The sequence below is a fragment of the Phocoena phocoena genome, chromosome 14 (assembly GCF_963924675.1).
Source record: "Phocoena phocoena chromosome 14, mPhoPho1.1, whole genome shotgun sequence".
NCBI classification, from domain to species: Eukaryota; Metazoa; Chordata; class Mammalia; order Artiodactyla; family Phocoenidae; genus Phocoena; species Phocoena phocoena.
This window is the reverse complement of record NC_089232.1, coordinates 32,139,451-32,161,299: the sequence shown is the minus strand read 5'-3', so window position 1 is coordinate 32,161,299 and position 21,849 is coordinate 32,139,451. Positions and strand designations below refer to the sequence as shown.

The 21,849-nt window shown below is 40.6% G+C and overlaps 1 protein-coding gene across 1 annotated transcript in view; it reads left to right on the top strand.

Annotated features, from left to right (window-relative positions):
• Window positions 1–21,849, top strand: part of ANTXR1 (ANTXR cell adhesion molecule 1) — a 240,802-nt gene that overhangs the window by 41,378 nt on the left and 177,575 nt on the right. Inside the window, exons 4-7 of the mRNA XM_065890773.1 lie at window positions 17,122–17,203; window positions 17,764–17,797; window positions 19,040–19,119; window positions 21,680–21,748. Of these exons, the coding sequence (XP_065746845.1) occupies window positions 17,122–17,203; window positions 17,764–17,797; window positions 19,040–19,119; window positions 21,680–21,748 (265 nt within the window). The remainder of the gene's footprint in view (window positions 1–17,121; window positions 17,204–17,763; window positions 17,798–19,039; window positions 19,120–21,679; window positions 21,749–21,849) is intronic.

Here is a 21,849-nt window from a genome sequence, read left to right as displayed (position 1 = left end):
CATGTTGTTGCAAATGGCAGGATTTCATCTTTTTATGGCGGGGTAGTATTCCATTGTGTGTGTGTGTGTGTGTGTGTGTGTGTGTGTCCATTCACCCACTGACAGGCACTTAGGTTGTTTCCATTTATTGGCTATTATAAATAATGCTATGATGAATATAGGGGTGCATAGGTCTTTTCTAATTAGTGTTTTCATATTCTTCAGATAAATACCCAGAAGTCGAATAGCTGGATCATATGGTAGTTCTTTTCCTAATTTTTTGAGGAAACTTCATACTGTTTTCCATTAGTGGCTGCGCCAATTTACATTCCCATCAACAGTGTATGAGGGTTCCCTTTTCTCTGCCTCCTTTCCAACACTTTTTATCTCTTGCCTTTTTGATAATAGCCATTCTAACAGGCATGAGATAATATTTCATTACGGTTTTCATTTGCAGTTCCCTGATAATTAGTGATGTTGAATATCTCTTCATGTGCCTGTTAGCTATCTGTATGTTTTCTTTGGAAAAATGTCTATTCAGGTCCTCTGCCCATTTTGAAATTGGGTTGTTTGTTTTTTCTGGTTGTTGAGTTGTATGAGTTCTTTATATATTTTGGATAATAACCCCTTATCAGATACGAAGCTTTTTAGTTTGATGTCATCCCATTTGTTCATTTTTGTTTTTGTTTCCTTTGCCTGAGGATACATGCTCAGAAAGATATTGCTAAGACCAATGGCAAAGAGCATACTGCCTGTGTTTTCTTCTAGAAGTTTTATGGTTTCAGGTCTTACATTCAAGTTTTTAATCCATTTAATCTGTTGGGTTTTTTTTTCCTTTATAACAGCCATCCCGATGGGTATGATATAGTATCTCACTGTAGTTTTAATTTGTATTTCCCTAATGATTAGTGATGTTGAGCATCTTTTCATGTGCTTATTGGCACATTCGTATATCTTCTTTGGAGAAATGTCTATTCAAGACCTCTGTCCATTTTTCAGTTGGGTTTTTTTAAATTGTTATTATGTTCTAAGAGTTCTTTACATATTCTGGATATTAATCCTTTATTAAATATATGATTTACAAATATTTTCTCCCATTCTGTGGGTTACCTTTTCACTCTGTTGATAGTGTCTTTTAATGCACAAAATTGTTTAATTTTGATGAATCCAATTTATCTATTTTTTTTCTTCTGTTACCTTGCACTTTTGGCTTTATATTTCAAGAAATCATTGCCAAATCCAATGTCATAAAACTTTTCCCCTTTGTTTTTTCTAAGAGTTTTATCATTTTAGCTCTTACATTTAGGTCCTTGATCCATCTTGAATTAATTTTTGTTTATGGTTTGAAATAAGGGTCTAATTTCATTATATTGAAAATGGATATCCAATTTTCCCAGCACCATTTGTTGAAAACACTGTCTTTGCCCCCATTAAATGGTTGGCACCCTTGTTGAAAATCACTTGACCATATATGCGAAGTTTTATTTCTGGGCCCTCTATTCTATTCCTTCGGTCTATACATCTGTCCTTATGCTACTACTGTGGCTTTGTAGCAAGTTTTGAAATCAGAAAGTGTGAATCTCCCAACTTTTGTTCTTTTTCAAGATTGTTTTGGCTATTTAGATTCCCTTGAGATTCCATATGAATTTTAGAATAAGTTTTTCTGTTTCTGTCGTTGGAATTTTGACAGAGGTTGCATTGAATCTGTAGATCATTTGGGGCAGTACTGTCATCTTAACACTATTAAGTCTTCTGATCCATGAACATAGCCTGTCTTTCCATTTATTTATGCTTTCATTAATTTCTTTCATCAGTGTTTTATAGTTTTTAGTGCCATTGCATTTTTTAACTGACAAATAATATCTTTCAACCCAATGAATATTTTTCTGATCCTGAATTTTTCCTTGTGTTTGTGGGAGGCACACCCTGTTATTGTGTTAGAGATGATATATCTTTATCATGAATATGAATCAGAATTGTTTTATGTGTTCTCCTGTTTCTTATATGAGTTTGCTTCAAAGGGGAAATCTTCTCAACTTTCTTAAATTGGTCCTTTCTTTCCATCTTATGAGAATTTTCCTTAAGAGAGTGACTCAAAAGAGGAACAACTAGGTTTTTCAGGACTGGGATTTGGGATGAGTTCTATCAGAGATCATGTAAATTTTTGTTGAAAATGTGAAGATCACAGGAAAAGAAGATGGGAAAATTTATATGTAGTGTAATTTTTTCTTGAAAAATGTAGAGACCTAGTAGGGTATCCAAGGTAAGGAGGAAGCTTATGCCAAAGGAAAATGGTGAGTTGTAGATGTTAGATCACTGTGTTAAGAACCTATCCTACCACCACCCACAGGCTTTTCTCAGGTCATAGAATTCCAGGTTTGTAGGTCCTTCCCTCATCCTGATCTCAGCAGCTCTACATCTTGCAGGAATTCTTCCAAGTGTCTGGCATTATGTATGGCACCCTTACCAATTTTCCGGCAATGAAAAACATTTGCCCCTGTCATACTTGTTTAGCTGTTTCTACAGCATTTTCGAAAGAAAAGGGGAGGTTAAAAAGTGTAGACCCAGATCACTACTTTTAACTGGAAGTTTCACTTTTCTTCTAAAGTTTGCAAGATGAAAAAAAAAAAGCATGACGAAACAACTATGGGTCAAAGAATTAATATGTCTTATCCAACCCACTGGCCTCACTTCACTGCTAAGAAAATCATTCTCAGAGAGATTGAATTATTTGCCTAAATTCATATAAGTAGTCAATGACAGTAGAATTTTTTTTAACTCACAAAATTAAAATTCCTAAATCCAGTGATTTTTTTTCTGCTACATTACATAGCTTACCCAATTCACTGTATTAGTATGCATGCTGCTGTCTTTTGTTTCTTATCTGTGGAATAATTAAATGGTAGCAACCACTGTATATATGTGCATAAATACATATGCATTTGTGTATATATATGTATATGTAATATATACTCCTTTATTAATGGTTTATTATGTACCAATAACCTAGAATACTTTTTTCAACTATCAGAAGAGAAAATGATAATACCTACCTTGTAAGGTTGTTATGGGAATTATATTATTTATTATGTTTTATGTAGATGGGGATGGTGAGTCATAGAAGGCTCAAAGCCTCCTTGCCATGAAAGTGAAGGAACCTGGATTTGAGCCTGGGAACCATAACCCCAATGTCCACACTCCTAATCTCTGTGCTATAGGGTTTCCCACAATTTTACTACTATATACACTCTTAAATTAAAAACAAACCTAAGCATACACAACTCACCACCCCAAACCCTCTAACTTCTTCCAGAAAGCAATTCCCTGAAAGCACGTGCCCTCTGCACGTTTTATCTTTGTGGCCTTTTTAATGACGTCAGCTTGGAAGTACTCCTCGCAAAAAAGGTACAGAGGTAGGATCAGTATTTGGCAGATGGGGTTAAGAGGTTAAGCATCTTGCTTACTGGTTTTAAGGAGCTGAAGTAAAAGCCAAGAACGCTTGGCTCAAACGGCTGAGTGGAAACCAAGAGACCACACTTCTCTATCCCTCTCAGTCAGCCTTTGGTTTGGTTTGAAGAGTGTGGTTTTGCCATCAGTATCACAGGGGAAAATGACATATTTTGAACACATCACTTGATTCCTGGAGAAGAATGAATACAGGCTGTCATTACCAAGAGACATAGTTCTAAAAGCTTTTTCTAAGTTTAAAAATAACAAGAGAGAAAAAGAGTCTTCAGATACTTTGTGCTTGAAAGCCTCTGGATTCATTCCATTTTAAAGTACTATTCATTCAGGTACAAGAAGATTAGATGGCAAAATTAGGAGACATGGAGGGGAGCATTTATTTATTCTCTTGTCCTGTTGATGGAGAGAGAATATCGTGGGGTCTGAGTCCATGGGAAAGGTCCTTACCTCTCCGTGCCTCTGTTTCTTCATCTGTAAAATAAATAATGATCAGCCCTACCTTGTAGAACTGTTGGAAGGATTAGCAATGCCAGGCACATAGTAAATGGTGTTGTTACACTTGTGGTTGCTAGGGTCTTAACAAAGAGCTGAGGAATCACCCTCACTCCTCCTGGACACACCCCACTCAAATCATCACAGCATAGCCAAGAATAATTCAGAGTGAGTCCCCAGCTCTCCGTGACTCACACCCTTCTCTGAAGTTTTTAACCGTTGGCCAGTCTATCCCTATATAGAGGAGCATGGGTAGAAAAGACTGCTTTAGCATGAAGTCAGGTAAAAAGTTATTTTTTCCTTTGCCTAATGGTTCTAGCAAGACTTCCTCCAGACAGGAGCACACAGGCAATGTCTCTAGAGGAAGTTTGTCTGAGGGCTTCTCATATTGCATTTCAATGATGGTAAAAAGAACCCACCTTGAAGCAATTCAGCGGGTCTGGGAACAGACTGAGATGTGTGAGAGTAGAGTGGTCCAGTGTTTCTCACACTCTCCCTCTGGAGGACCCCTGTTAGTAGAAGCAAGTACCCTGGGGCATAGCATCCTTTCATCTTAAAAATGACGATCTTGGGGCTTCCCTGGTGGCACAGTGGTTGAGAGTCCGCCTGCCGATGCAGGGGACATGGGCTCGAACCCTGGTCCGGGAAGATCCCACATGCCACGGAGCGGCTGGGCCCGTGAGCCATGGCCGCAGAGCCTGCGCGTCCGGAGCCTGTGTTCCGCAGCGGGAGAGGCCGCAACAGTGAGAGGCCCGCGTACCGCAAAAAAAAAAAAAAAAAAGACGATCTTATTTACAAAGCAGAAATAGAGACACAGACGTAGAGAACAAAGGTAAGGATACCAAGGGGGGAAAAGGGGGATGGGATGAATTGGGAGATTGGGATTGACATATATACACTATTGATACTATGTATAAAATAGATAACTAATAAGAACCTACTGTATAGCACAGGGAACTCTGCTCAATGCTCTGTAGTGACCTAAATGGGAAGGAAATCCAAAAAAGAGGGGATATGTGTATACGTATAGCTGATTCACTTTGCTGTACAGTAGAAACCAACACTGTAAAGCAATTATACTCTAATAAAATTTTTTTTAATTACTGAGTAATACAAAAAATATGCATGTGCATTTGTATTCTATTCTATGAGACACCAATGCTTGATTTTTTATGAAAATCATGTGGAGTCCTTTCTCAAATTTTGGAGTACAATTTATGCCCCAGGGGAAAAAAAAATTATATATATACATATACACACACACATCTTCTGTGTCTTTGTGTCCAGTACATTGTCCTATACCAAGTTTGAATGCCACAGATGTAGTAGAGACAACACAGACTTTGTACCAGGACCAGCCTGGGTTCTAATCTGGGCTCCACCAGCACGCACAAGTTCTTTACTTCTATGAATCTGTTTTTTCAAATGTATAATGAAGATGACAATCATCATATAGTGTTGTTGAGAAACTTCATGAATTAATATGTGGAAAGAGCCTAGCAGAAACCCTGGCACAGCACAGATACTCAGGAAATGTTACTTCCCTTCCTCACCTACTATGCGTCATGTGGTACATACATATATAAAGGATAAAATCTGACAGAGCAGCGTCCAGAAACATTCTTGTCTGGATGAAGCCAGCAAGGCAAACTTCAGAAATAGTGGAGTCAAACGGTGGTAGAGTTCTCCTATTCAAAGCTAGATAGCCACGGGCTTCCCTGGTGGCGCAGTGGTTGAGAGTCCGCCTGCCGATGCAGGGGACACGGGTTCGTGCCCCAGTCCGGGAAGGTCCCACAGGCCACGGAGCGGCTGGGCCCGTGAGCCATGGCCGCTGAGCCTGCGCGTCCAGAGCCTGTGCTCTGCGACGGGAGAGGCCACAACAGTGAGAGGCCCGCGTACCACAAAAGAAAAAGAAAAAGCTAGATAGCCACAACCAGCAAATTTTCTGTGGCCTAACCAAAAAGAAATCACTATTGGTCAACATCAGGCCTGTCCATCATCTCCTAGCCTCTTGGCCTCCAGTGTGGGGACTTGAGCCTTAGATTTAGTGCTGCCTTTTATAGGCTCGGAATGGCTCCTCATGGACTGCAGTTCAGCCTTTGCTACTCACTCTCAACAATTTTTTAAATTATTAAATATTCTAAGTATAACAAAAGCATACCCAAAAAAGGATAGTAAACACTCATTATCCACCACCAAGCTTATAAAATAAAATGTTACAGGTATTGGCCCCCCCTTTCTCTTTCCTTACCAGAGGTATTACTATCCTGAATGTGGGATTTATCATTTTAATGACTGTGGTATATTTTTACATATCCATGAATAATATATTGTTTCCTATTCAACTTTATAATAAATTATCATATTGCATGTATTTTTCTTGAACTTGCTTTTTACACGTAACATCAGGTTTTTGAAACTTTTTCTATATAGATACATGACACTTGGTTCATTGTAACTAATGTATACTTTCTGTTGCATTGAATTTTATTGTGAGAATGTACCACCATGTACTAATCTAGTCTCTTATTAACGGACAGTTAGTTTCTAACTTTCTGCTGTTATAAACAAAGTTGCAATGAACATTCTTGTACCTGTCTCCCAGACAGGTGGGAAGCAAGATTTCTCTTCTATAACGATATATAACTAGGGATTGAATTGCTAGGTCTTTGGTATGTGAATATGTAACTTAACCAGGCATGATTTAATTGTTCTTCAAAGGGGCTGCACCAATTTACAATCCAATTAGCGATTTATAAGAGTTTTCATTTACCCAAATCCTACCAACATCTTGTATGATCCCCCCAACTTTTCTCAAATAGATGCGCACACATTTGACTTGTGGGTTGGATTATCTGGTGTGGACCTAGTATACTCCTACCTACCCCCACCTCCAGCCCAATATTGCTCCAAAGTGTGATAAGGAAGTCCTGTCTTTGTAGAGAAGTGTAACCTTCTCCAGCCTGACCGAAATAGCAGACTCTTGTCTATCATCTACCCTAGGGCTGCCTGCTTCAGCTTCCATCTGAGAGGGTGACCCTGGACTCATTCTCTGTTGCACGGGACTGGTAGGGTGCCACTCTACCCTATGCCCTTCCAAACACTCCTTGTGGTCAGCAGTACTAAGCTCAAGTATATCAACCTGACCATTTTAGATGCCACCAGCACCAGGTGAGACCTAGTCCCTAGTGAACGAAGAGGAACATGGACCTAAAGGTTCTCATGGGATAAAGGTACATATTTGCGCAACCCTGACTATGGAGCCAACTTTCTTTCCACCATTCCCATCTCCTGCAAAGTGTGACTCAACTAGGGGAAAGTGTTAGTGATGGGAAAGGTCTTACAGGGATTTGTTTCAAAAGCCAAGTGTTGCCATAGGAAACTGCATGGTGAAAACCACTGCACAGATGAGAAACCAACCAAAATAGAGTTGTGTACAGAGGAGTTTGTTTGGACAAATTCATCACATTGCCCTGTGATTGATCCATTGTTCCTGTCCTTTATGCCAGTTTAGGACAGCTTGGGAATTTGGAAATTCCTTGATGGGCTCCTCTTAGCGAACTTTGGTTACTGGTCTGCACTTGACCCTGTGTCACATTGTGGACTACTGCTGTCTGCCAAATGTGGCCTCTCCAGTTCCCAGCAAATTCCCAGGTTCTGTTTCTGTTTCAACCATTGGTCCCCACATAAAATCAGGTGCCGGACTCTGAGCTGGAAGGAAGCTGGTAGATCTTATAGTTCCACACCTTCACTTTACATTTGAAAAATCAAAGGTTGACATGTGTCGGAAGTGGCAGAACTATGATTCAATCCCAAGTCTATCTTCCTCCAAAATCCACGCTCTTGTGAATGGCACTGAAGCCATGGGAAGAGTGAGATTGCCTTGTAAGACAGTGTAGGTATAAGAATAAGGGGATCTGGATTCTGGGGCCCTCCAATCTTTAGAGTTCTAAAAGAGAAGGAAAAGCCTACACAGAAATATGAGAAAGAACACCTGATGAGGGAGATGGAGAGAGGATGCTGTGATGGGAGTCAAGAGAAGAAAGCATTTTAAATTGAGAGGGAGGTTAACTGTGTCTGATGCTGTAAGAGGCTGAGTAAGAGGAAGCCAGAGAAGTGACCATTGGATTGGGAATGTGGAGATCACTGGGGAACCTTCACAAAGCCCATTTCAGCAGAACTGTTGAGACAAAAGTCATTGCAAAATAGGTTAAAAGGTGAGGGCTTTCAATCTTCAATTGAGGGGTAATGACGTTTTTAGCCCTTTTGCTTGCAAAAAGCACCCAAAATCAGGAGAAGGTAAAACACCACCACAGATTGGAGGAAATTAAGAAATATTTAACCATAAGAACACCACAGATGAGGACAGAAAGAATACAGGGAGTGGCAAGTGATATAAGCAGTCAGATGTAATCCTGAAGAAGAGATACTGAAGAGGAACTAGCCTTGTAGCCTTGCAGAATCTTGGAAAGGAAGGGTTACGGGGTGAAGATTGGACTATGTTTAAAGGACCTTTTCAACCTTCAGAACTACTCGCCTCCACTACAATTTGAAAATGACCCCTTTTCCAGCTCCACCAAAAAAGAGAAGTATGTTCTCTGGCAAAATTAAACAAGAATGGTTTCCTGGATGGACACCAGGCATGGGAGATTATGGAGACGTGCATAACAAATGTTGCTACTTCCAACCCTCCCCTTTGTCAATTCCAGACCTAGCACAAAGGAAAGAGTTTGAAAACTACTTCCCTGTAGAAATAAGTATTTCAGAGGGGGAAAAATGCTCATCCATTGATATTTGAGGGTCCTTAATGAAAAGATCCTGTTGACAAAAACTGATCATCCACCAACTGGCATACCCGTCCATGCACACAGAGCTTCCAACAAGTCTTAGCCTCGCTCATCCGCTATGAACAGATGTATAGTCAAAGATCACTTCACATTTGAAATCTTTACCAGGAAAAATTAGGAAGTGAGTACTCTTTCAAGAAGTTGTGTTTTGAAGAGAAATGCATTGAATTGGTCAATAGCTAGAGGGAGATGTGGGGTCATAGAAGATTTATTTTGTTAAGATGAAAGATATTAAAGTATATTTAGATGCTGGTAATCATCTCCAGTATTTCTTCCTGACTTGAAACAAATGTGTAGTCACAAATGTTTAGAAAAAAGCCTTTTCAGTATGTCTGTTTCTAGTTAGGATGTAGAGGCATATGAAAAACCTTCATTTCCATGGTCAACCAGAAAAGTCCAGACAAAATAGAATTCACATGTTCTTCTGGGGCTAGCAGACACACAGGAAGCACTGATGAACTGAATTAGAGAGAAACAAGCCCTATAGAGCTGATCAGAGATCTACGGAAACTTCCATACTTGGAGGTGGATGCCTGATCTGGCTAGGGAAATTGGAAATGTAGGCCAGCCATGGACAGAGACTTTTCAGGCATGAGGAAAAGTCAACTGAGCCTTAGACAACAATGTGTGCCAGAGGGATGGATTCTCTGAAAGAGCCCCAATGAAAAAAGAAATTTCTTAGCCTAATAATTCTTCCCTCTCACCCACACCTCTGCATTTTCCCAAGAAAGTAGCGGTGGAGGACTTGTTGAAAAGCAGAGAAAAATCACTTAATCCCATGAATACTTGGATTCTGGAATCCTAAGGTTAAGCGAAATTATCTGAAGCTGTGCCTAACTCCCTCACACCTCAAATACAGGAAAGATCACAAAGGCGGGGCAGGGCAGAAGGCTGGGACTTCGGGCAATAACACTCTAGGGAATACACTGTAATTAAAGCTGTGTTGCAACCCAAAATCAACCTAACTCAAGGGAGAATCTAAATATTCAGCTTCCCACCCCAGCTTACAAAGATAAAAGGCTTACACTCTGCAATGAGTCAACAAAACAAATCAATATTATACCTAAGTTTCCACTGCTTTTTAAAATGTATACAATGTGTGAAATATGTTAAAAGATTGTGAGACATGGGAAGAAGTGGGAAAATGTAATCCATAATCAAGAGAAAAACACAAATGACTCAATTATTGGAATTAGTAGACAGGGATGTTTAAACAACTATTATAAACATATAAAGAATTTACAAGAGAAGGTGAATATAATGGAGGAAAACATGGGATATCTGGAAAAAAAAAAAGAAAACCGAGTGAAAACTGTGGACTGAAAATTTTTTCTGCAGAAAATGGATTAATGAACTTAAAAACACATTAATAGAAATTATTTAAACTGAAAGAGAAAGGGAAAAGATGGGGGGGGTGATGAACCAGATCCTATTATTTGTGGGGTAATATCAAGTGATCTAATATATGTGTAATTAGAATGCCACACACGGATTCGTTCCACACACGGATTCAAGAAGCTGAAAGAACCTCAAACAGGACAAATACAAAAATAATAATAATAATAATAACCTAAGCACATCACAGCTGAATTCTTGAAAACCAGAATAAGGTAGGAATCTTAAAAGCAGTCCAAGGGGGAGGGAAAAGACATATTACAGAGGAACAACAGTGAAAATCACTTACTTTTCACTGAAAAAAAAAACACATGCAATCCTGAAGACAGGATCAATCTCTTTAAAGAGATAAAAGGGAAGAAAAGTCGATTTTGAACTCTGTATCCAGTGAAAACATCCTTAAAATTGAAGGTGAAATTAAGACATTTCTAGAAAGAAAAAAGAGCTAAGAGAATCATCACCAGCAAATCTGCACTACAAAATAAATAAATAAAGGCTAAAAAAATTCTTTAAGCAGAGAAAAAAATGATACCAGGTGTAAACGAAAGCTACATAAAAAGGGAGGGTACCAGAAATGGTAACTATTTTCTTAATGTCATAAAAAGATGATTATTTAAGACAGAAACAATTAACACTGTATTTTGGAGTGAATTACGTATACATAAGTAGAATATGTGACAACAATAGCACAAAGGTTGAGAGGGAATTACATGGAAGTATAATAGTAAAGGGTTTTTCCATTATATGAGAAGAGGCAGAATATTAACTTTTGGTAGCCTGTCATAAAATAAGGATAACTCTCCATACAGCAACTGCTAAAATGAAATGAAAGGGAGGATATTACTATAGATCCTACAGATATTAAAAGAGAATAAAGGAATATTAAGAACAAAGTAATAGAAATAAAGTCGACAATGATAATGGAAATTAATCAATACCTGCGCATGTTACTGTATATAACTTATACCTCACTTTAAAAAAATATAGCAAAGAATCTTTGGTTCAACATTCATCCTGTTGTCATTAATCATATTGGCCTATTCTTTGGTAAAGATCACAAAGAGGACATGATTTCTATACATTATAAACAAATGATCAGAGTTGGTTGTGGGACTTAAGACTCCAAAGTAACAGCAAAAATGTCTTTAATTAATCTTTGCTATTCTGTTCTGTTTACTTCATGTTTTTTGTAGTCAACCCTGGAGCCCTGAGACATCTGGAAATATTGTGAGTGTAGCATAAGTGGTTAACAGTGATGTGTGTTTACTGTATAGTTGAGGCTCCGAAGCCAAAAACTGCAGGACATTTGAGAAAAGTCAGTTCCACAGAAGCTGTTTTACTAGGAGGCAAGTGGATAGTGCAGAGCTGATGTTGGGTTTTGGGCGGGGGGGGGGGGGGGGGGGGGGGGTGGAGGTTGTTTTTATAGATATTGCGCAACCCCGAGGAGGATTTTGCAGTAGAAGCATCACTGAGATACTTGGGCTAAAAAGTTGTTAAAGTGCTTCTTGACGTGCTTATGTGCATTTATCCTTTAATGTTTTCATCAGCAAATATTAAGATGTCACAATACAACTGGAATCCCAGAAAGTAATCTTCAAGAAGTTTACAAAAATTCCGAGGGCAAGAGAAAGCCCTACAGACACTGTAACTGATTCTCCCTGCTCCCTACCCCTACCAACCAGCGTAGTTTTGGTTGCATGGTGTGTGCTCACTAAATAGTTGTGGAAATGAATGAATTTATGGATGGATGCATCCAAACTGGAGTCATTCATTCAACAACAAATCACTCTAGGTCCGTCATTAAGTGTTACAGGGCTTGCAAAAGGAACACAAGACATAGGGCCTGAAAGCCCTTAACTTCTAAGTAGGAACACTGGCAGAAACACGACACCACCAAGGAAAAGAGGCGACTCTTTAATAGCAGCCTGTCTTCATAGGACTCCCAGACGCTCTCATTTCCCAGGAAGATAATATTTCATTTGGTAGTAACCAAGTCCTCAGAGAGGAGAGCTTCTTATCGCCCCCTTTAAAAGATCTTTCTCCCAATTTTCTTTCATTTCTAAGAGAGCATTAAAAAAAATACTCTTTATTAATAGTCCTATTGTCCCAGAATTAAAATGGACCCACAATTTCCATGAAACCATCTGTTTTGTTTGCTTAGATGTTGTAGGAACGTAGAGAAGGGGCATGGAGTAGGGAGGTGGGGCCGTAAGTCATCTGACCTTTTACCAAGGAGGGTGGTATAACGGGAGTGTGACCACTGCTTGGGACTAGTGAGCTCATCATATCTTGCCAGACACAAAGCATCAAGGATAAGGACAGTTTCCAAAACAGCCTTTGCTTGTTCTGGTACCAAAAAATAGAAAGCTCAAGAAAATACTTGTAAAGGAAGGGAAATAGGCTTAGAGAAAACACCCCAGTTCCCAGACTTTTTTTGGCAGGGAAAAAATACAGAGAAGCCAGGGAACCTTTTCCACAGCCCCATTGTGCCTTTTTTTAGTCCTCTTTTTTTTTTAAAGTTTTAGTCTTAACACAATATTCCAATTTTAGTGTTACCAAAATGTCCTAAACCTCACTAGTCAATGACCTAGTCAAAGATAAGGGACTTCCTTGGTGGTCCAGTGGTTAAGAATCCGCCTTCCAATGCAGGGGATGCGGGTTCAATCCCTGGTCGAGGAACTAAGATCCCACATTCCGCAGGGCAACTGAGCCCGTGCACTCTAGAGCCCACGGGCCACAATGAAGATCCCGCGTGCCGCAACTAAGACCCAAGGCAGGCAAATAAATAAATAAATAGATTTTTTACATGAACAAAGGTAAGACCACATTTACTTTTTTTGTTCACATTTACTTTTGATGCCCAATCTCCACCCCCCTAGTTGTCAGAAATTAGCCCCCAACCCCATAATGCCCCTCAGCTATACCGAAGGGTTTCAGGATGACACCTCTGTGTGCTCAGGAATAAACCTCAGTTTTCCTGTCCCAGCCTCACCCTCATGCCACCTTGTTTGCTGTTATCCTCATGAAACCGCCAACCTGCGGGGCAAAGTTGCCCTCTGCCAGGTGACTGCTAATGCCACCCTCCCCCTCCCTTTGGTGGCCTCAGTTGAGGACTCCGCCGTCATCTTTAACCCTCCTAATGCATAGATGTACGCTCTTTCTCATTACCAAATGATAGAGTTGAAATTAAACTATGGCTTTTAATGGAATTTATTAAAATTGGGGGGGAGGGGGTATGTAAAGAGGTACAACACAGAGAATGGTCTATAACCACATGGACCCAGACCTTCCCTACAGTCAATTACTACCAGGTCAGCTCCTGCCTGGCCACCGTCCACATGGCCAATGAAGCTTACTTCCTCCTCCCACCTCTTCAGCAAATATTTGTTGAATGTCTATAATGTTCCAGGTACTATAACAGACACAGAAGATATAGTGGAGACCAAAACAGACATGGCCCAGCCCTGATGGAAAGTCTAGAACTGAAACAAATGAACAAACTAAAGTGAACAGATAATCACATAATCAAATATTATTAGTTATAAAATGTCCTAAGTGCCATAAAGCAACAATTGTGGGGTGCCATATGAAGTCTAACTGAGGGAGCTAATTTGAATTGGGGAAGTCAAATGAGGCTACTTTGAGCAATTGATATTTAGGTTGGGATTGAAGTCTGGGTAAGAATTAGCCCAGCGAAGAGCTGGGCAAAGAGCCTCCCCAGCCCCCAGGTAGCAGTGACTGCAGGTGTGAAGGATCTGCTGGAGAAAGGAGCTTAGGAAGACCAGTGCGACTCAGGTGAAGGCAGTGGGAGCAGAGCAGTGCAAGATAAGGCTGTCAAGGAGGCAGCGGATCCATCCCATGAAGGCACTTGAAGGACATGGTGAGGACCTGAGGGGTTGTTTTGTTTGTTTTTTTTTTTGTTTGTTTGTTTGTTTGTTTGTTTTGCGGTTCGCCCGGCCTCCCACTGTTGTGGCCTCTCCCGTTGCGGAGCGCAGGCTCCTGACGCGCAGGCTCAGCGGCCATGGCGCATGGGCCCAGCCTCTCCGCGGCATGTGGGATCTTCCCAGACCGGGGCACGAACCCGTGTCCCCTGCATCGGCAGGCGGACTCTCAACCACTGCGCCACCAGGGAAACCCAGGACCTGAGGTTTTATCCCAAGTGTAATCAATGGCTGTGAAGGGTTTTGAGCAGGGGAGTGAATGACATGTTTTGATCCATATTTTAAGAACACTGGCAGCCATGTGGAGATTGAATGCAGGAGGGGTGAGAAGGCAGTCAAAAGACAGCCAGTGACTTCCCCAATGGTCTAAGTAAGAAACGATGGTCGCCCAGACCATGAGGTTGGCAGAAGAGGTGAAGAAGTTTCAGTTTCAAGGTATGTTTAGAGCGCGACCGATGGAATCTAATGTTATATTACGTACGGGAGCAAGAGAGAGGAGAGTCAAGGTAGAGGGGGTCAAAGAAGGCTTCTGGTTTCTGATTAGGGCAGCTGGGCACGTGGTCTGATATCTGGGCGCTGATAAGACAAGCAGACAATAATCAGTACATTTCCCAAAGTCTGAGTTACTTGGCCTTAAATATTGCACCTAAGAAGCAGCAGCAGCCTGGGCCAGGGACAGGCTCAGGCTAAACCCTTTGCAGTTTGTCTTTTAAAACCTCCAACCTGGCAATCAAGTCTCACCCACGACCACCCCATTACATCAGTTTTAACAAAAGGTTAATTCTGCATCGGGCTTCCTCTTTAAGCAATTACCAGAATAAGCCAGTAATAAATTTTATACATTCCTTCATTCATTTATTCAAGAGAGAAACAGTTTAATATAATGACTGAGAGTAGGGCATCTGGGTTGAAATCCCACCTCTGCCACTTAGTAGTGGAGGGGCTTTGGGCAACTTTCTTAGCCTCTCTCTCTGTGACTCAACTGAGTTACAGTGTCCTTATCTGTGAAATAGAGATTAGTATCTACCTCAAAGAGCTATCATAAGGCATAAGTAAATTAATTACATGTATTTTTCAAACAGAGCTTGACACGGTATAAGTACTCAGGTAGTGTTAAAAATTGCCACTGCTGTTCGTTAATTCAAGTTTTACTGAAAACTGCCCACTGTCTTATGCCGCTTGACAAAGTAGAAAGCCGGGCAGATTTTTTTTGAATCAGGTAGATTTGACCTCAAGCCTCTGCCCTCCTACTTAACTAATCTCTCTGAAGCCAAGTTTTCTTATCTATGATATGAGGGCAGTAATACCTACCTTGAGTGGTTACTGTGAGGATGAAATCAGAAATCTTTGTGCAGGGTCTTGTATATAATGGATGCTCAGTGAACATGAGGTTCTTTCCCTGCTCAAAAGAAGTTTCCCCGCTTAATTTATTTTTTTTAATTTTGTAATAGATCTTTATTGGAGTATAATTGCTTCACAATACTGCATTAGTTTCTGTTGTACAACAAAGTGAACCAGCCATATGCGTACATATATCCCCATATCCCCTCCTTCTTGAACCTCCCTTCCACCCTCCCTATCCCACCTCTGTAAGTCATCGCAAAGCACTGAGCTGATCTCCCTGTGCTATGCGGCTGCTTCCCACTAGCTAACCGTTTTACATTCGGTAGTGTATATATGTCGATGCTACTCTCACTTCGCCCCAGCTTCCCCCTCCCCCCGCCCCCGCTGTGTCTGGTCTTTGTTGTGGCATGCAGGACCTTCATTGAGGCATGAGGAATTCTCTCTAGTTGTGGCGTACAGGTTTTCTCTCTCTAGTTGTGGCACGTGGGCTCCAGAGCGTGTGGGCTCCGTAGTTTGCGGCACGTGGGCTCTCTAGTTGAGGTGCATGAGCTCAGTAGTTGTGGCACGAGAGATTATTTGCCTTGAGGCATGTGGGATCTTAGTTCCCTGACCAGGGATCGAACCTGCGTCCCCTGCATTGGAAGGCGGATTCTTTTACCACTGGACCACCAGGGAAGTCCCTAGGGTGTTGCACCTTTTATTGACTTTCTATTGCCATGCAATTTCACAACTCTGTAGGCCTAGAAGATAACATGTAGAAAATTGATAGTAGTCCCCACTTAATTTAAATTGTGCATCTCCACCCTTGGCCCCTAAAGAAACCCCAGAGTGAGGAGGGTAATTTCAAACACTTTATGGGCTTATTCATGAATGAAGTTCATATTCTTTTTCAGAAACTACACTTTCTTGCCCTTTTCAGCACAGTATGAAGCTATTTAATTGACGGGAACAGGAACGTAGACGTTTTACATCTCTGAGGGAATGGTCCACAAAGATTCTAATTGGTCCCCGAACCTTCACGTTTCCCACTGCTATCGGACCCTTTCCCAATACCATAACCCACTTCCTCTTCCTGCCCCACTACCACCTTGAGCAATCAAAGTAAGAAAACATGGGCACCAGCCCACAGAAAACACTCTTGGTCGTCCTAGAAAGCATAGATTGCCTGGGTCTTTATTTTCAAAGCTGACTACGTGGTTTTCTCTGGCACAGCTCTTCTGATGGCAGCTTGCTCCAGACGCCTGCCCTTCCTGCCTGTGGTCCTTGTGGTGGCCTTGCCCCGGGTTCTTAGTACCCACCTTTTTCTGGCTCACATGAGCCCTTTGCATCTTGATATAAAGTTGCCTAAGAAGACAAGTCTTAAGACTCATTTCCAATGTAGAATGAAAACTTTGTCCGGTTCAGGGAATGGAAATTTTTCATCTGCACCTGGAGATTCCTGAAGTGTCCTTTCTCTCAATCCTTGAAATCTCAATTATTCTACACTGTGGCCGACCCTAAATGGATAATTTACTAGAAAGACTTTCCTGCTATAGGGTTTTGGGGGACTGTTTGGGCAATATAGACTATCCACAAAGATAAGAAGACTAAAGCATGTGACTTCAACAGCAAAATAAAAAATGCTCTAATAAGACTAACAGGGTGTCTTTGGATTTCAGGGAACAGATCCGTCAAGGCCTAGAAGAACTCCAGAAGGTTCTGCCAGGAGGAGACACTTACATGCATGAAGGATTTGAAAGGGTAATTTTAAAAGAGTTTTAAACTCCCAAAGAAGATTGTGATGTGGAAACATCAACACAGGGATGGCTGATGAGATGAGACACACATATTAAAGGAACTGAATAACACCCAATGGCAAGAGTGAAAACAGTTTTCCATAAGTGTGTACACGATAACTCCATCCAAAAGAGCCGAATAAATGAAATTCCTTCCTCCTTCCCTGACACTGATGAAGGGTCTCTTAGCTAATGCTTGGCCAGAACTCATGAATCATGCCACACACAAGTCCTCTCTATTCCCAAGGTAACCTTTTCTATATATTTCTTCAGAGGTTGAGACAGAATTGCAATGACTTCAGGCTTAAGCAAAGCAAGTCCCAGTCTATGAGAGGAAAGATATTGGTCCAGGGTAACTTCAGAAAACATCATCCATTGAGATTTGAATGAAACCCAGGTGAATTACATAAAGAATCAAGACTGACCCAAGACTGCGGATCCAACACCAGAGATCACTGCCCGCTATGGCATTTGTAGTAGCAAACGGTGGCTATATGTCTAATGGCTCTTTCATATGTTTTTCAGGCCAGTGAGCAGATTTATTATGAAAACAGTCAAGGTAAGAGTATATTCCTAATTACCATTATGAATTTTTAAACTTTTTTCTGTGTTTCCTTCTGAAAAAGTGCCTCAGTAATTTCATGTTTGAAAAGACACACCTTAAACACAGACTTCATCACAGAGAAGGAATGCGTAGAAAGATGGCACGAATGAGGTCAAATTCTACTGTCCTGATGATTCCCCCCCAAAAAAAAGTTATTTAAAAGTAATTAAGATCTCATGGGCTACAGTCTGTAATGCTCATGAACAGTTTTGCATGTTGAATTCATTAAGTTAATACATACTTGGAGGGGTTAGTAAAGTCTTAGATTTTTATGTCAAATTTCATTTTCTTGTCCTTCTCTGAGCTCCAAGCCTCTTCATTGCTGTGACGATTTTAGGTTAAGATACCAGTTTGGCTTAAACTTTCCTTCATTTAAGTGGAAAAAAAGGAATAAAATGTACTTAATGGCACGCTTAGCACAGAGAAATAGTATTTATTATTATTATAATTTTAGCTATTATTACTACCCTGTCTTTCATGGGTAGCATTTCTTTATCTGAAGCAAATCTCTTCAAAGACATTCAGTATTAGAGTGGGGATTTTTCTCCCAGGCCTGTAGAGGTGTCCACGTCCTCTTTCGCTCTAAACTGCAACAAATAGGTCAGACCCAATATCAACAGCAACACTTGTTATTATAAAGACGCCATCATCAATGTTACTGGAAGTTTCAAAATCACTGAAAGAATTCTAGTAGATTTTGCCAACTGCAAAACTAATACTTCCAGTAATACTTCCAGTCAGCTTATAAATCATGATGACTGTTACTCTTCGCCAAACTCTTCAACAGATGTTGCATATGTGGTCAAGGACAGCATGTGAGAAGGACCCCTGAAAGGCTCAGGTGGTCGAGTTTGCCCTCGGGCCTTGGTGAGAGTCATGTGGACTGTTCCTAGGAAATAATCATGTTTGATTCACTGTAGCTACTCCCAGCTATAGTCCAGCAACCATTTCTCCAGGTTTGGCCTTTTTTTTTTAAGATAAGACTTGGAAACCCAGAAACAAAACATATTCCCCCTTAGAGTCTGTCCCACATTCTTCTTCGTGACAGAGCTTCTTTCAGTCCCCAAAGAAAAGTTGCTGTTTCTCACAATACTGACCTTGGGTGGGGGAGCCGCGAAGAGACAGACTCCCAGGGCCGAGAGGGGGTTTCCCTTGGTGCAGCGGGATGAACTGAGTGGGTCTGTGTTGTTTGAGCAGGATACAGGACAGCCAGCGTCATCATCGCTCTGACTGATGGGGAACTGCATGAGGACCTCTTCTTCTATTCAGAGAGGGAGGTAAGCGACGGCCCGGGCCTATGTCTGACATGGAAATGGCGCTTCTTCCTTCTGAAATGGGCTGCAGTCTTTCCACTCGGGCAAAATGTTAAGTGTTCTTTGTAAAGTTCCTGGATAAAATAGTGTCCCATATGTGAAAGATAATAACAATAACTCATTTTTAAAGTGAATCTTCATGTCTCACACCTGGTAGGTATTTTTCCCTTTTCCATGGATTTGCATATTACTCTGTGTTTTAAGGGACAAAATATATCTGCCATGCCTTTCTCGAAAGCAGTGTTGAAATACCATATATAACTTTTCAACAAATCCATTGGTACTATTTTTCCTTCATTTCTACTAAAACCAGGAGGGAAAAGAATTACTTGAAATATGCGAAAGCCAATTTTGTCAAAATGTATTAATCACTGAAATTCTTCCTCTAAGAACCAAAGCTGAACGTTAATTGTAAATTAATGTAATTGTAAAAAAAAGTAAATTGTAATCTCTCCTTCAGTATTTCTTTTTTCCTTTTTTTTATGCCCTTACAAAGCACTCCTTAAAGCAAGTGAAGGAATCCTCTCTAATTGAAGCTTTCAGTTTATAAAGAGATTCAGAAAAAGAGGTTTATCTAAGAGTTGAAAAGTGATGTTTATATTTAGGAAATTCTTTTCTTTCAAATTTCACATTTGAGCTATATGTATATGTGGCCCCAGGAAACCAGTTCACCATAGGAATGTACTGAAGCCTCATTAGCGACAAAGGCTCATTCAGGCCAAGTTAGAAAGAAGCACAATGAGGAAAAAGACAGGCAGTGATGGAGGGAGATGCCAGCCTCTGGAGGAGGAATCAGTCAGAGAATTACACTTATCTCAAGGTCTTGACTACTATTTCATTTAAGTTCAGCTTCCTCCTCAAGCAAGAAATTGATATGCATTCATTCGTTCATTCATTCGTTCAGTGCTAACTGAGAGCTTGGCCTGTACGGGTGCTTTGCTAGACACTAGAAACACACTGGTGAGTAAGACACAGTTGCTGCCTTTATGGGCTTTACTGTGTAATACTGTTCAGCTTTTTGAAGCCTCTGTTGGCAAAGGGCATGGGGAAATTAAGTGGATAAACGCATTACTGACCCCCTACCCTAACTTGTACAAAATTCACAAGGAGGAAACCCACAAGTAAATGACAGAGGCTCCCTGAGCATCTAGGAAATAATATATTTCTGTGCTCTATAGTTGAAACTGTAGGGAATGCAAAAAGGCTTATTTGGATGCTAAACAACCATCAACTAAAGTAAAAACCCTAATAAGGAAATAACTGAATATAAAATAAACGATAGGTGTCAGAGGTTTAAAGTAAAGGTTAGTAGAAAAGAATTTTAGGTATGGCACACACAAACTTGGAAAAATATTTGCAGTGCCAATGCCAATAGGACGAAGGTGTCTGAAAAAGAAAGATAAAGCTCAAGATATATAAAGAAAATGAGCCTTTCCATTTTTGATGATTCTGTATGAAGCCCAACTAGAGGAGAAAAGCCATAGAAGTCGTTGCAGAGAAGGCTGGGGCTAGACTGTACCTAAAAGTTTATTTTATCCTGAAAGCAGCAAGAAATATTTCTAACATGAAGGAAAAACGATGTATGTTTCTGCCCCTTCTACAATTCAGTGTTAGTCACAAGTGGGTTTGAGTACTAAGAGAGGGGAAAATGGGACGCGATTCAAATCACTATGCACATATTGAGCACCTACTGTATGTTTACTATCAATGATTTATTAAGTTTCTACTGTATATACCAAGGACTTCCAATTTTTGTTTTCTCTTCTGAAACGAAGAACCTGGAAGAGCCTGTAATAAATCAGATGTTAAAATCAAGCCAAAATCTGGATATTATTCATTAGGTTGCCCTCTCAATACTTACTTGTAGATAAAGTCGTGGCTTCACCCACTCAGATATGGACCTTAAATCCCATACCATTGACCCAGTGTCTTCTTTGGGAATAAAAAAGGCCATATTCATGAAGGTGCTGACATAGATGAGTATCTGCATTGTTCTACGCCTCATGTGAGGAGCTCTGCATTTATTTTCTCATTTAATCCCCAAAGTACTTTACAGAGAAAAGCCAAGTGTCAAACCCAGGTATGCTGGATTCCAAAGGTCACATCCTTTCCGATAGAGCACGCTGCCATTACAAAGGAAGAACGTATGTCAATAAAAATCCATCAGAGGAATAGAAAAGATAATCATTTCCCCAGAATATTTAATATGATGTATCTTAGCCTACGGTATCCTTTTCCTCTCCTCGTCATTCAAAGCTTCTCATCAAGACTCTACTTCTGTGGATCTTCCTCAACACTTCCCATTAGACTAATCACTCCCCTCACATCCACCATATTGCATTAGAATGTGATGTTCACTGGAGAATTGGCTCTTTGGGGACAGGGATTGCCCTCTCCCTTGTGGTACCTGGCATATAGTAGGTGCTCAATAAATACCTGATCACTGCAGTTAGGCTGTGTGGTCCAAAAGGAGTACATTTGCCACTGCTTCTCTCTCTAAATGTCTTTTCTTTCATTGGCCCAGGCTAACAGATCCCGAGATCTTGGTGCAATCGTTTACTGTGTGGGTGTGAAGGATTTCAATGAAACACAGGTATGAGCATGGATTTCCTCAGGTATGGGAGCATACTCAGCTTGTGAATGATAGAAAACATGCAGTCGGTGCAGAGGGTGCATCAGCAGGATAAATACCCA